Consider the following 15,446-nt stretch of genomic DNA (forward strand, 5'->3'; position numbering starts at 1 on the left):
TCAAAACATTTATTATTTGAATTTCATGAAAAAATGTAACATCATTTGAAAGATGAGACTTTGTTTCTTGTCAAAAGTAACAATATATAAAACTGGACGTTTCCAGTATGTATATATATTATATATATATATTGCTGAATATTTTATTTATATTATTTATTTATTTCAGATTTGAGCTTATAAAAGTCAACAACTTCATATTTTTCAACTAAAACCATATTGTATCTGAGCAAGAAATTTTCATTAATATGCAAAAATGTGGATATTTTTGGACATGACTGTTATTGCCATGTTATTACTACATTGAACACCCTTTTTAATTAATTAATAAAAAAGTAGTTGATATTTTACTTGAACTACAGTGAAACCACTGTAAGATGTTTTTTTCAATATTTATGAGAAATTTTATTTGAATATATCTTTACATTCATTTGTAAAAAATGATTAACCTCAGAATTACCAGCAATAACGTCATTGAAATCAGTTGAATTCCTTGCCGCTCGAAACCAGTCCAAGTTTATGAAACCTACATATTATTTTTCTAACAAAATTTCAACATTTTTGTTTTCTAACAAAAAGCCCTGTTGTTCATTTGTTTTTTTTTGTCAGTTACAGCTTTTATGTTTATAGTGTAAACAAAGTGTATTTTATAGTGTCATTGTATGTGCATATTCAGGCTACATATCATTTATGAAAGTATTTTTGAGACAAATTTAACCGAAAAATGTAAAGCTTCAGTCGATTGCTGGCTGGGTCACAATATACCTAGAACACAAGAGCTGTTACAATGTACAATATAATGATTACATTTCTTAAAAAAGTAAAATATGCAGAAAATGTATGGTTTTTTTATGCAACATAATTATGTTGGTTATGATGGTCATCATAACCCATTTCCAAGGTTTTGTTCCAGTACTAAAAACAACTCTCCTGAATGCAATGCACCCGTTTCACGACGTGTTTAACGCTCATCAGCATTGAAAATCCTATAAAAATAAAAATGCGAAAAAGGTCTATAGGAGGGTTAAATGCTTAATGCACACAAAAAGGATTCTTGCAGACCGTATGTCTGCAAACAAATGCTGCTGGATGGTTTTTCGAACCTTGTGCACTTGTTAGTTTGCAGATGATCTCAAGGTCAGTTCTGCTGGATGTGATGTATTTTCTGTGCTTTGACAGACGTACGCAGCTCGTCAGAGCACTCGGCCTGCGGTTCATCCCGACATGGAGCTGGTTCCTCAGCCGTCTGATCACAGCGCTCTGTGTGACTGCCACAGATCTCCAGAGGAGCAGAAGAACGAGCTCTGAGAACAGCTGCCTTCCCAAAACTCATTCAGTGACACCCAATCAGAATCAAGCAGGTCTGCTGGGAGTGACATGTTTAACAGAGAATTATGTGCATTAATCCCACTGTTTTAAATGATGCTCTTTTGTTTTTCTCATTTTTACTTTTCCTTTTTTTTTGCACCTGATTTCTGATGCCTGGTCGTTTACTTTACAGAACTGAGTTCTGGGGCCGGGGCCAGTTTTGTTGTAAACTTTCTAATGAATGCTTTAAATGAAGCACATGCATTATTTATATACATGCAATATTGCTGATTGCCCACAGAGAACATCAACACATTCCTAACACTACAATATGTGACCCTGGAGCACAAAAGCAGTGTTAAGTCGCTGGGGTATATTTGTAGCAATAGCCAACAATACATTGTATGGGTCACAATTATAGTTTTTTCTTTAATGCCAAAAATCATGTTCCATGAAGATATTTTGTAAATGTCCTACCGTAAATATATCAAAACTTAATGTTTGATTAGTAATATGCATTGCTAAGAACTTCATTTGAACAACTTTAAAGATGATTTTCTCAATATTAAGATTTTTTTGCACCCTCAGATTCCAGATTTTCAAATAGTTGTATCTCAGCCAAATATTGTCCGATCCTAACAAACCATACATCAATGGAAATCTTATTTATTCAGCTTTCAGATGATGTATGAATCTCAATTTCGAAAAATTTACCCTTATGACTGGTTTTGTGGTCCAGGGTCACATACCATACTGAAAATATCAAACATGCTTCAAAACATTGGATTCTTTGCCGGCTGTGCTGATGATATATAGCAGCTCTGATGCTGTGGAGTTTTTGACTCAAACCTCTGTCAAAGGTCTGTGAACAAAGTGAAGTCTGACTGAAATGATGTTTTATGTGCTTGCCTTAAGCTTTAACACATTCCATTGGTTTCCAGTGTTCGTTTGTGCCAGCTCAGCTCGAGCTCATGGGAAAACCTTACTACAGTATTTTACCATTTTGTATGAATTTGTGTGCTGTGTGAATTATACAAAAACGTGATTTTTTAGAAATAAAGCAAGCATGAAGGTCTACTCCTGCTACTGTGAGCAGATTAGACAAAATTTAATAAAGTCATACAAATTAGCCACCAGTTCGCCAAAATGTGAAATCTGCCACGAGATTGCGACGTCGTATTCTATAAGGATTTTGAAAAACTCTATTTTGTTGTGATCTGGACATACTTTTGTATTAGTGTTTCTATGCATGCATTAAAGAAATAGTTCACCCAAAAATAAAAATTTGCTGAAGATGTTTTCTTCGAAGGCATTCTTATAAAATTTGCTTAAATATCTTAATTTAACCAAGGCCTAGTCCTGGCTTAAGCTAAACCCCGTTGGTGATAAACTCACAAGGGGCCTTCATGAAAGGAATTCAGTCAGTTTACTTTAGTGTGCATCGTCCCATAGAAATGGTGACCCCTTCTCTAAGTGCCCTTCAAGGCACAAAAACACGAATTCACCTGCTGTGAAGAAAATACTCATGATGATCCACTACTTGAAAGGGGGAATACTGTAATTTCATGGTCCACCTGCGGACACAATTCTTTTCAATTGCAATTGAGCGCTGTGCATTAACAAAAGCCAGCAGCATTTTATTGTCTGGTCACCAAGAGATGAAAAAGCCACACGGTGGAGAAGAGACAAATTCACACTCAAACAGATGCATTCTTGATTCGACTCGCTCAGCTCATACTAAAACATTCACACAAAAACACCAACACGAGTAATGGGTACAAAGAAAAGCGTGTATTGCAAATCAGTGCTTCTGTAACACGACTAACTGCAGCAAACGCTTCCTAGCGCATAAATACAGTGACAACAGTCTGGAGTCCACGGCAGAGATCTGGCTGATGGACTAGACTCAGCCTTTGAGTGAAGACATGCCGGCTCTCATGATCTCATCCACCAGGAGGATGTTACTGGCGATGACGGTGCTGCGCAGACGAGAGAGAGACAGATGCATGAGCCAAAAACACACTGACCTATGAAAACAGTGGCAAAGGGGTGTGCCATATTCAGGATTCATTCAGAAACCAAGCAAGCAACTGTCTCTATGAAAGGATGATTGAAAGAACTGTTGCTCTGAGAAACACAAACTGCTCCGGCTTCGTTTGAAACTATTTCAATGGGTAAAACAGGAAAAACAACAACAACGTGTCTAAAACGTAACTTGCTCAATATTAACTTCATGTTTGTTGAACTGTTATATAAAATCAATAACATTCATGATCACGAAAACAGCGCTCTTGTGTGATATTACTTAACTATATCTTCTCAAATATATAAAAAACATTTTTGCTTTCATAAATTAAATTATAAGTGCATCGAACAGGCTTCATCACGCAGCCAATATGTGTTTTTTTTGCATATGCATACTCCATGTCAGCTGTTAAAACAAGTTATCATACTATCGTAGATGACAAATATTATAACTGGCACCAACACCAGTATGAAATACAGAAAAAGTATTTCAGAATTTGCTGAAGCAGGTTGTGAGGAGATCAGCTATAATATTCATTATCAGGTCTACTCTTATTTAAAAAAAGAATATATTGAAAATCATTTCAGAACATTTTCAAAGTTTTTAAAATAACATTGCTACAACGTACTTTTTTTTGTTTAGAAACAAGAGCAATGTCTACGGTAGCATTCTAAACTGTAAAATGAACAAAAATATTACAGTTCAAATAATAGTGTTGACAAAAACAGATGTTTCACTAAAATAAACTTTACATTTTTAGCCTTCAACCCATTATTTAAGAAAAGGGGAAATCATAAATGATATTATAAAACAGATAGTTCCGGTGCTTGATTCTGATTGGCTGAGGCTCCGCTTCACGTCGTACCTAACAACGCCTCTTAGCGGTTATAAATTCACTGTAAACCACGGCTTCTAGGGGCTTACTGCTTTAATTTCTATATTGTAAGGTGTCTGACAGCAGGTGGCGCTCATGGAAAAGCAGAATTCAAGCCACTACTGCAAGATACTTCACAAGATCTCAACTGGACCCAACTAAGTCTGCAAGGTTTGTGAAATTAAATGTTCATTAGTCATTCAAAGATTTGTTTTAAATTATATAAATGCGTATCTGCTGAATGCTGACGGCAAACAAGAAAGTATTATAATGTTTGCCTTTCTATTACTAATAATATTAAAAGCAATCGTTATAATCCTTTTTTGTATACATTTTAATTCCTTTGTTGAACAGTTCTATCTGATTATTAGATAGACTTATCCATATTAGACAGAACTGAACGACGACAGGGAACAAGAGGAAGAATAAAATAAAAGTCTCGAACACATCGGCCAAACTTATCGGCCAATGCCGATATTTGAAAAATGGCAAATATCGGCCGATATATCGGCCTTGGCAATATATCGGTCGACCACTAATCAAAAAGCATGTCTAATTTATTAAAATCATGAAACTTATACAATTTAACATCAATATATTACATCAAGCACATTTTTAGGGCATATGAAATGTTTTATTTATTTTTTATTGTTACCAAACTCTGTTTAAGCATGTTTAATTATTTGAATGCATGAAACAACTTAATTTATTAAATATATATATATATTTTTTTTTTTTACAATAGCCCTACAAAATGTTTTGTTTTTTCCAGAAATTCGGTGTTGTGTATTTTCATTTTTTATATTCACTTTAGTCTTCACCATAGCACCAAATAATTAATACTTAAACATTTTTTCTTTTAATCTAACCTAAAACATGGCCTAAGTTTGAAAATAAATAGCTTAAGTGTTTATGTATTGACTGATTTGTTATTATTGTTCGGTAACACTTAACAGGTTCCATTAACATTAGTAAACTACATAAGTAGAAATAACAACGACTGCATTTATTAATCTTAGTTCATGTTAATTTCAACTTTTAATAATACATAAAATCAAAAGTTGTCTGCTAATATTATTCAATGGAGCTAACATTAACAATAAATTGTTGTATTTTTATTAAACATCATTAACAAAGGATATTAACTACTGCAACAATTCGCTATTGCACATTGTTAGTTAATGTTAACCTGCTTTAACTAATGGGACCTTATTGTAAATTGTTACCTATTGTTCTTTCATTCATTTGAACTTTAATCTTTTGCACTCTAATCTTGAAACACTTGTTTACTTCATAGGCTATTTCTGTGCATTAAAAAAAAAAAAAGTTTTTTTAGTAAGAGATCTTTAATAAAGTTATTTAACCTGTTAGGAGGAAGGAACTTTTTTGACTTACTAAATTATATATTGTGATAAAACCATATATCATGACTAGGGCTGGGTATCGAGTTCGATACTTTCTAGGCACCGACCGAATTGCCTCGATACCATCGAGTATCGAAAAACGTCTCGTCGTTCGGTACCAAATTTCGATACCTAAGGGGTTAATCTCATCAGCGTCAGTGAGCCAATAAGCCTGCAGCACACGACAGATCGATCAGTGTTTGACATCCGCGAGAGCGATTCGAAAGAGCACGGAGCAGTCTGCTCTCTTTAGCTCTCGTGGTACTGTAATACCACCAGTATAGAGTAGCGGGAGCTGCGTGGAGTTCCGATCATATGCAGATGTCCGTTCATACTAACGTTACACGACCGAAAGCGCGTGTTATGTGACCATTCATGCAAACTGTAGCATCATGCTACATAAGATTTATATTCCGCTTTTACTCAAAACTCACTTTAAACCACCATCGAGTGTTTGCAATAACTTCCGATTGCCGTCTAATGTGTGTTTTGGCCATGTAATGTTGCTGAAATTAAATATGTTATTACCTCTGAGTCAGAGCAGCGATCATGGAAGAGAGAGCACAGGCAGACAGCGCTAGAAATTGCTAATGCTCATCAGTAAATCAGTGGAAAATTAATAGAAATCATGATTCTGTCTGAGCAATGCATTTTAAAATGAACACTAACTAGTGTAAATGTAGCCTAACAGATGTGTAAACTGAAGACTATTTGAGCTTTATTAAAACTATTTTGCACTGATTTATTGTGTTGGTTACATTTTGTTCCTTTGTGCAGTGGCTCAGGAGATGAGTCTTTGAGTTTGTATAAACATCAACAAGCTGAAAAATAAAACCAAAGTTTTTTTTTAGATAATGTAATCTTGTTCAAATTGACTTCATAAAACTGGTATCGAAAAAAGTATCGTTCAGGAACCGGTATCGAAGTCAAGGTATCGGTATCGAAAATTTTTGAACGATACCCAGCCCTAATCATGACGACTAATAATCAACGACTATTGTGAAAATTTGATACTGCCACATACCTAATGTACATACAATTTAATAGGACTATAAATAACTACATATTTAGCCTATTAAATACACTCTGATGTAAATTATTTAAAAACCTTTGAATAACTTAAGTACTTTCTGTATTCTGATAAATTAAATAATTGTGCTAGTAAATGTCTCCTTATATCCCCTTAAGACAAAACTCATAACTGAAAATTTGCATTGTGCCCCTACATTTTTTGAATTCGCTCCTAAATTTTTCAACTTAGGAGGAGCACATGTGAGGCACTGTTTCAAATAAATCATAAATTCCGTGTTTATAACTGGATTCCGCGATTCCGTCCATGTTTTCCACATCGCAGAAATCATAGGGCCCTAATACATGTTTAAAGATGATTTGTGTTTTCCAGTACCTTAGGGATGATGAGGAGGGCGTCAGCAAACGCCTGCACACCCAGCTGGGCTCGGCCCTTCACTTTGGGCTTGTGTTTAACCAAAGCATCAGCTACAGCCACCTCGAACGCACCGGCCCCCGCCACAACCGAACCTGTGAGAACACCAGCACAACGCCCCACATTAACCCCTAGCATCTCTACACAGCATTACGGACATTTGATGGAGAAATAAATCTTTTCTTTAAAAGAGTGGCAATGAAAGTGTTAGAGGAATACAGATATTTAAAATGTATATGCTTAGGTTGCAATCAGCTATGCAGGGAAATGGAACAAGTGCATAATATAAAACTAGTCTAAATTTCCAGAGAAGTCATCACCTCTAAAGGATTTTTTATTTTAATTTACTCCATGAGGTTCACCTATAATGTTAAAGTTTTTTTGCACAAAAAAGTGATTTTCAAGCTATTATTTTCAACCCCACACTGAATGCGAAAATTCGGCACAAATGTTTGGCACGATGATGCTTTTGAATCGAAACAATAGATCCCCATGGGGCTTCATCGGCAATTCGCCTCGCTTTTTTGCAACGAGCTCAGTGTGAAACGGCCTTTATTCTGAGCCTCCGTATGAATGATCGGTTCAACATCAGGGGGCGGAGCCATTAACCATCGAGGGGTGCGTTTCCCAAAAGCATCATTAGCTAACTATGGCCGTTAGTTCCACTGAACTCCATTGGTAACAATGGAACCATAGTTCCTTTTGGGAAACGTACCCCTGAACGTTAGTGGCGGATCCATTAACCAACTGAATGCCAGTGGGCGGAGTCATCAACCAAATAAGCATAAATGGGCGGAGCCATTAACCATCCTGAATACCAGTGGGCGGAGTCATCAACCAACTAAACATCAGTGGGCGGAGTCATTAACCATCCTGGGGTGCGTTTCCCAAAAAGAACTATGGTCGCAAGTTCCGTCATTACCAATAGAGTTCAATGGAACTAATGACCATAGTTAGCTAGCAATGCTTTTGGGAAACGGATCCCAGAATATCAGTGGGCGGAGTCATTAACCAACCGAATGCCAGTGGGCGGAGTCATTAACCAACCGAATGCCAGTGGGCGGAGTCATTAACCAACCGAATGCCAGTGGGCGGAGTCATTAACCAACTGAATGTCCATTGAACTCTATTGGTAACAACGGAACTTGCGACCATAGTCCCTTTTGGGAAACGCACCCCTGAACATTAGTGGGTGGAGCCATTAACCAACTGAATGCCAGTGGGCGGAGTAATAACCAACAAAATGTCAGTGGGCGGAGCCATTAACCATCCTGGGGTGCGTTTCCCAAAACCATCGTTAGCTAACTATAGTCGTTAGTTCCATTGAACTCTATTGGTAATGATGGAACTTGTGACCATAGTTGCTTTTGAGAAACGCACCCCTGAACATCAGTGGGCGGAGCCATTAATCATCCTGAATGTCAGTGGGCGGAGCCATTAATCAACTGTTGTAATGTTTGTCTCCCTACCGTCTTCGATGGCATTTTTGACGGCTCTGAGTCCGTCTCTCATGGCGTCTTTGATCTGAGTCAGGGTGTGCTTGTTGGGTCCTTTCACCAGCAGCGTCACAGAACGAGGGTTGCCGCACTTCTCGATGAACGTGTATTTCTCCTCTCCCTATAGCAAAAGGCCAAATAAATGACAATGAACTAACATTCAGAGAGTTCTGGGAGTTTAGAATAAAAGGCCAGTGCTCACCAGTGTGTGTTCGTACACGAGTCCAGCGTGACCCAGACACTCCGGCGTCAGATCGTCCACCGAGTTCATAGCTACACCACCGCAGGCCAGAGTCAGCCTTACGGGAAAACAACACATTTTCAAGAGTAAGGGGAAAGTGGATGTTTTGTTTTTCACTAGCCATTTTGTACGTACAGTAAAAAAACGTTGCAAGCTCTTCATTGAATAATCACTACATAATTGGGCAGACTACATACATTAACCCTTTCCCGTCATTGACGATTTTTCGTCTTTGTGTTTTCACTGTTATATGGTAGGAGGCGCTATTACACATCTTCTGAGAGTACTGAATCTCTGCATCAAAACACTTAAAGGTGCCATAGAATGGAAAACTGTATTTACCTTGGCATAGTTCAAATCTGAAATTTGTAACGGCATTCTTACAATTATTTCATAATAAAATGTAAACATATTTAAACACTAACTCGACAAGATTTGGACTGGTACTTACCCAAAACAATGCTATTTTGTGTTTATATTGTTTTTTTGTAAGTGCAAGTATACTTAACAGAATCTTTACATACATATTTTTTTTTTTGTATTTGCTTTGCCATTTTATCTTTACTTGTAATCAATTAGCATAGTAAGCAATTTGCATGCTTACACAAGCAATCCCAATCAAAAAAAGCACAACTTTTGTTTTAGAATCAAACAGGTAAATTACAAAGTGGTTAGGTCACAAATCTCCCTGACAAACATCTCTTACCTCTCCATGTTTCGTCTCTTCGCTCGACGCAGCGCCACAATGCCCTCTTTAGCCAGCGCGTCCAGAGAGAATGGATCAATACCCTGAACACAACAAATAATTCAGCTTTAGCAAGCTGTGCAGGTTAAGAGTCAAAAGACAGAAACTCTACTGCTCTGATGAATACATGCTGAAAGTTTAACTCTAGAGCTAAACCCAAGAATGGTGATCAATACTAACGGTGATGTTAGTATATTCTAAAAACTAAAAAGAATAGATGACCTTCTGGTTGATGACCACAAAGCCCTTCTTAGTATCTGCGCACACTTTATTCTTCAGCTCGATTATTTTCATCACGCGATCTTCGATGAACTTCCTCTCCGCCTTCACCAGCTTGTCTCTCTCGCCTGCGCTCTTGTAGAAGAACCCAGAGTTCACTTCTCTGTGAAAACACACAGCGGGTACGACTACAGATTTACTAATTCACAGAATCACCCAGTAATCTAAACATGAGCATTCGCAAAGCCTACGTTTTCTCGTATTCCAAGGAAACGTTGCAAGTGAGAACGAAAGCGTCCTCCACCCTCTTCCTCATGTCAGGATGCCTGGCTCCATGATCCAGCACCAACCCTCTGATCAGTCTAAGCATTAAACACAACATTACTAGATCATATGACTGCAGTTTCAGGGTGAGCTACTCCGAAGATATCTATAGGATATATAAATGAAGCGTAAAGTGCACATAAGAGAAGAGAGGACGATCTTACTGTGTATCGCTGTCAGTTTTGTGCTTCATCTCCATGATCTCCACCATGTAGAGGTCGATGGGCTCGCTGGGTTTCCTGATGGCCAGAACAGCATCCACCACAGCCTGAGGAAAACGAGGCATGCCAGTGTGTTACAGGCCAACCGAAAGAAAATACAGGTATCGGTACCGTTCTGAAAAAAAGTGGTATCGGTGCATCCCTAACACATACATATATATATATATATATATACACACACAGTATATATACATATACACTACCGGTCAAAAGTTTGGGGTCAGTAAGACTTGTAATGTTTTTTAAAGAAGTCTCTTCTGCTCATCAAGGCTGCATTTATTTGATCAAAAATACAGAAAAAAACTAATAATGTGAAATACTATTGCAATTTAAAATAACGTTTTTTTTAATCTTAATATACTTTAAAATACAATTTATTTCTGTGATCAAAGCTGAATTTCCATCATCAGCCGTTAAGCTGCTGAGTTAAATGAGCTGCTGGATTCATGAATATTAATCAGGCTGTGTGCATTTGCTCGAACTGATTCGCTGAAATCAAAACAGGGATGATAATAGGTGAGCGCCAGCCAATGAGATTATTTAGTTCCGTCAACTACCAGATGCTCTGTGCAACTATCAAGAACTTTTAGATTTTCCATTTCATTACCCCTTTAAAGGCAATGCAATGATCACAACTTGTTAGGACAGAAACTCATCGTAACACGGACCAAAAAGGATTCATTGCTTGCATCACATCACACCTGACTGAACTTCAAACGATGTTTCTCACCTCCGTTAGTAAATCTGCCAACTCCACGTGGACCTTGGTTCTGAGGGAGGTGCGGGCGACACTGATGAGAGTCTCTCGGTCCATCTGCTTCACCACCTTCACCTCCTCCAGCACCTCGAGAGCCTTGTCCTTAGCAGCCTCGAAGCCCTCAGCGATCACCCGGGGGTGGAGACCCTGTAGACAGATGGGCATCACTTCTAACTTAAGAAAAAATAAACTAACACTGAAAGTTAGAAATATAAGGAGTGCATGTAAACCTCGGAGACGTGGAGGTCTGCCTGCTTGAGGAGCTCTCCGATGATCAGCACATTGGACGTCGTGCCGTCTCCGGTGATGTCATCCTGGGCCGTGGCCACCTTGGCAATCAATGAAGCGGTGGGATGCTGGATTTGCTGAAGACAAATCAGAATATCAATGAAGGCGTGCCGTTTCAGAGCAATAGACAGGGGCGCAACCGTTTAATATAGATATCAAAATTCATGTGTGAACTAACAGTTGGGAGAAAATCAGACGCGTGTCTGTATATGTGAGCACAAAAGCAGTGTTAAGTCGCTGGGGTATATTTGTAGCAATAGCCAACAATACATTGTATGGGTCAAAATTATAGATTTTTCTTTTATGCCAAAAGTCATTAGGATATTTAGTAAAGATCATGTTCCATGAAGATATTTTGTAAATTTCCTACCGTAAATATATCAAAACTTAATTTTTGATTAGTAATATGCATTGCTAAGAACTTCATTTGGACACATTTAAAGATGATTTTCTCAATATTTAGATTTTTTTGCACCCTCAGATTCCAGATTTTCAAATAGTTGTATCTCAGCCAAATATTGTTCCATCCTAACAAACCATACAGCTTATTTATTCGGCTTTCAGATGCGAAATCTACGCTTATGACTGGTTTTGTGGTCCAGGGTCACATATTACATCCATGCATTAGGTCTTAAAGTGACAGCAGCCCAAGTTATGCAGACCTGGCAGTGGCAACCCTTGGCACTATAATATTTGTCCATACAATGGAAGTCATTATGAAAAAAAAAAAAAACAGTTTGCTCACCAACATTCACAATATCTTCCGTTAGGTCCTACCGAACAACAAAAGTAACCAGTTATTATCCGCATTCCGAGTTTTCCAACTTTTAAAAAATCACTTGTTCGGTTCTGAAACAACTACGAATGGGTTTGTTCTGGTTTTCTATTATGTTCTAAAAAAAATAAAAAGGTTTTCTGTTTTTGTTTTTCATTCTTTGAACCATTCTAAATTCATGATTTAAAGATTATAAGCAATCCTTGCTGTCATTGAAATGCAAAATGTCATTGAAACAAAACAAAAAAAAAGATATGAAGGCGAGTTAATGACAATTTAAATTTTTGGGTGAACCCTAAATTGAACCTGGAATGGTACACTGTAATGTGTATAACTGTTTAACCCCAGCTGAAGGAATCAAGAACTTACAGATGTCAGATTGGACAGATATCTTCTCCAATTCAATCTACACCACACCAATGCTTTCATATGGATGCCTCGCTCCATCGTGCTCAGATTTAGATGTTGATTCAACACGACTGAGCTACAAAACGCATCTGAGATTAACATGGTTTGAGAGACACTGATTCTGGAGAAGCCGCTGCATCCAAACTCATATCTGCGAGTCACAGCCCTGCTGCAATATGGGCCGAATGCCACAATTTTACAAATAAATGCACGCACCAACATGAAGCGCAGCTCTTACCATCTCATGCAGCAGAACGTTCCCATCTTTGGTGAGCTTGATGTCTCCTGCACCAGACACAAGCCTGTGAGAGGAACACAACACACAACAGACATTACACCTTCAGCAAGAGTGCTTTCACTCTATAGCCATTCACTTCAAAATCATTTAGGAATAAAATAAAAAGGTTATTTCTGGACTTTGAAGTCACTGTAAAACTCTAAAAACACACACCTGTAACCTCAATGCATCAGAATGACTGATCTGTCCGTTTGACAAGCACATACTGCTAAACATCACTGAAGAACTACAGCACATGGCATTAGCATTCATGTTACAAAGACAGATGAAGGCTCATATGAAAAGGAAGAGGTGCAAACTCTTATGCACAAAAAGTTATGCACAGAAAAGCACAAATCATAAATGTTCCGTTCTAGGTTGCACTCACCATTTTCACATTCCATGCAAGAAATGTAGAAAATACTTTACAGCAGTTGTATTTATTTATTTTTTTTCAAATTTGCTCCAAAACACGACAGTACAACTGTTTTCAAAAATGCATGCCATCTTTTGTAATGCATATATACATTTTTTTTTAAAATATATTAAGTAGTAGTAGTATATTTTTTATTTAATGCCATGTCAGCATCTTAGGCTATTTTCATGGCAAAAACTATTCGAAAAATACAAGTATAACAAATACAATAAAAACACAAATGATATTGTACTTTTGATATTAAAACATTGTGTATTATCAATTATTTTATTGACTTCATTAACAGGACACCTATTTGTTTTTTTATTATTTTATTATTTATTGACCAATAACAAGGTGTCCTTGTTCCAGTGTAATTATACATTTAAGTAAAAATTGTATGTGGAGTAATATTCATAAACTACATGTACTTACTATATGGTTAGGGTTTGGCTTAGGGTGACTTGCATGCAATTATGCATAATCTATTATTATAATAGCAAGTACATGTAACAAGGACACTTTAAAATAAAGTGTTACCTAAATAATAAGACAAAATGAAATTGATGCATCTAGGGTTAAAATGACTAACTTAGATGCAATTAACACATTTGATGAGAAAATGTAATTATGCTAAATAATAATAATAATTATTAATAAACAAATATCTATTTTCATAACAGGATGTAAAATGTCTCCAAGACATCTGAATGCAGGTTTATCGCCATGATGAGTCAGTTTATAGCTCTGATGCTTTTGACAACCGGTGAGTCCATAATTATCGCAAACATACACTTTCATTTAACAGACAGATTTTCCGAGCACTGCTAAACACTGTAACATTTGGTAATTTGGCAGTAAGCGCTGGAGCACATGTTTCCAGCTCTTCACCGGTTAGCTGACTAGCTCGAGAATAACGACTAGCACCGACAAACACGTGCTAACAAAGCAGCTATTGGCCGCTAGCAGACAGACTCACATCTTCATCGTGCCTTTCGGTCCCAGGTTACTCCTCAGCACATCCTGGAGCCCTCGAGCGGCGCTGATGTTCACCGCCAGAGCCGCACGAGCCCTGGCCACCTCCGCCTTCGGGTTAAGCGCTTTTACCGCGGACATTCTGCCGAGGACCGGAGCACAGCTTCACGCGGAGAATAACGGAAGAGAGGCTCACAATCACACGCGCGCTTCCAGAAGCTTCCTCGCCCAATATGGCAAGCCAAGAGGTTCACATTTACACTATACAGAAATCGCCAGCCACGCCTTACTCAAAATAAACAAATATTTATTTGACAAAAAAGTTTCTTTTTTCATGATCTACTATATCCTCCTGACTAACTTACCAGGAAAAACAGTTTTGTGAATTTAGTATTTTGTCATGTCATTACATTGTTTAGAGCATAAGAAAAAATGTGAAAAATAATTTTTTTTGAAAAATGATATTTTATTCATCTGTAGAGGACATCGGGACTTTAAAAAGTCCTGTTTTTTTAAAGTGCCCCTATTATGGGTTATGAAAGGTTCATAATTTGGTTTTGGGAGTCCCCAACAACAGGTTGACATGCATGTAAGGTCAAAAAGCACTTTCATTGTCTTATAATATGCATTTATTTTTTACCTTACTTGCTCAAGGACTCCCCAATGATTCGCTCAACGATTCATTTTTCCAAAGTCCTCCTTTGCATGACGCTAATCTGCAGTGATTGGTCTCATTTTCATTTCATCATGCCTGATAAAGCAGTGTTTGAAGTGTTCGCAGAATCATTTCAGCATTATTACTATGTGCAGTTGGTTTAGCCTGCATAAATCAAGTGATGGCTGTGTAGTTATGTTATAGACTACTGAAAAGCATTATAATGGCTACAGTATTGTATTAAATGATAAAGAAGCTGCATTTTTATTTCTGTGTTACTGAGGACAAGAGAAGCTGAGAGTGCACTGATCATCCAGATGGCACGGTGCCTAACCATGCATTACGTAAATTTGCTAAACTTGTCCCTCAACATGTATTCATTCTAACATAAAACCTTGATTGTGTGTCACCTACCCAAAGACAGTATGCACACCACAAGAACTCATTTAACATTTACTTTACAGCCAAATCCATCCTACATTTCTGAACCATGCAACATTTGTCCAAAAGATGTAATGTACATTATTAACAATGACTGGTGAGGATACCTACATAAACAATAAATCTTATTAAAAGACAATTACAGCAAAGGAAG

At 37.4% G+C, this 15,446-nt stretch overlaps 2 protein-coding genes across 2 annotated transcripts in view; one reads left to right on the plus strand and one right to left on the minus strand.

The window, feature by feature from the left end:
• The window catches only part of poglut3 (protein O-glucosyltransferase 3), a 13,756-nt gene extending 12,300 nt beyond the window's left edge, over positions 1–1,456 (plus strand). The window contains exon 8 of the mRNA XM_016575484.1: positions 1,180–1,456. Within this exon, the coding sequence (XP_016430970.1) occupies positions 1,180–1,308 (129 nt within the window). The 3' untranslated portion in view covers positions 1,309–1,456. The remainder of the gene's footprint in view (positions 1–1,179) is intronic.
• Positions 1,457–6,974: 5,518 nt separating this feature from the next.
• Positions 6,975–14,446, minus strand: LOC107757881 (T-complex protein 1 subunit zeta-like). Its single transcript, XM_016575485.1, has 11 exons — positions 14,201–14,446; positions 12,768–12,831; positions 11,289–11,423; positions 11,032–11,205; positions 10,245–10,348; positions 10,008–10,118; positions 9,760–9,919; positions 9,499–9,581; positions 8,754–8,850; positions 8,525–8,672; positions 6,975–7,150 (listed from the first exon to the last, which is right to left on the minus strand). The coding sequence occupies exons 1-11, from the start codon at positions 14,335–14,337 to the stop codon at positions 6,990–6,992; spliced, it is 1,374 nt and encodes a 457-aa protein (XP_016430971.1). The 5' UTR covers positions 14,338–14,446; the 3' UTR covers positions 6,975–6,989.
• Between the last annotated feature and the right edge of the window lie 1,000 nt (positions 14,447–15,446).

The sequence above is a fragment of the Sinocyclocheilus rhinocerous genome, unplaced genomic scaffold (assembly GCF_001515625.1).
Source record: "Sinocyclocheilus rhinocerous isolate Xijiao unplaced genomic scaffold, SAMN03320098_v1.1 scaffold2338, whole genome shotgun sequence".
In the NCBI taxonomy this organism is placed as follows: domain Eukaryota; kingdom Metazoa; phylum Chordata; class Actinopteri; order Cypriniformes; family Cyprinidae; genus Sinocyclocheilus; species Sinocyclocheilus rhinocerous.

What these genes read in the sequence shown, in the direction of transcription:
- LOC107757881 (XM_016575485.1), bottom strand. Translation starts at nt 14,337, where the DNA reads ATGTCCGCGGTAAAAGCGCTTAACCCGAAGGCGGAGGTGGCCAGGGCT. An exon ending in CAGACCTCCACGTCTCCGAG is followed by an intron (nt 11,206 to 11,288) that starts GTTTACATGCAC and finishes ATCTGTCTACAG; the next exon opens with GGTCTCCACCCCCGGGTGAT. An exon ending in TGGCAGATTTACTAACGGAG is followed by an intron (nt 10,349 to 11,031) that starts GTGAGAAACATC and finishes CGTTTTCCTCAG; the next exon opens with GCTGTGGTGGATGCTGTTCT.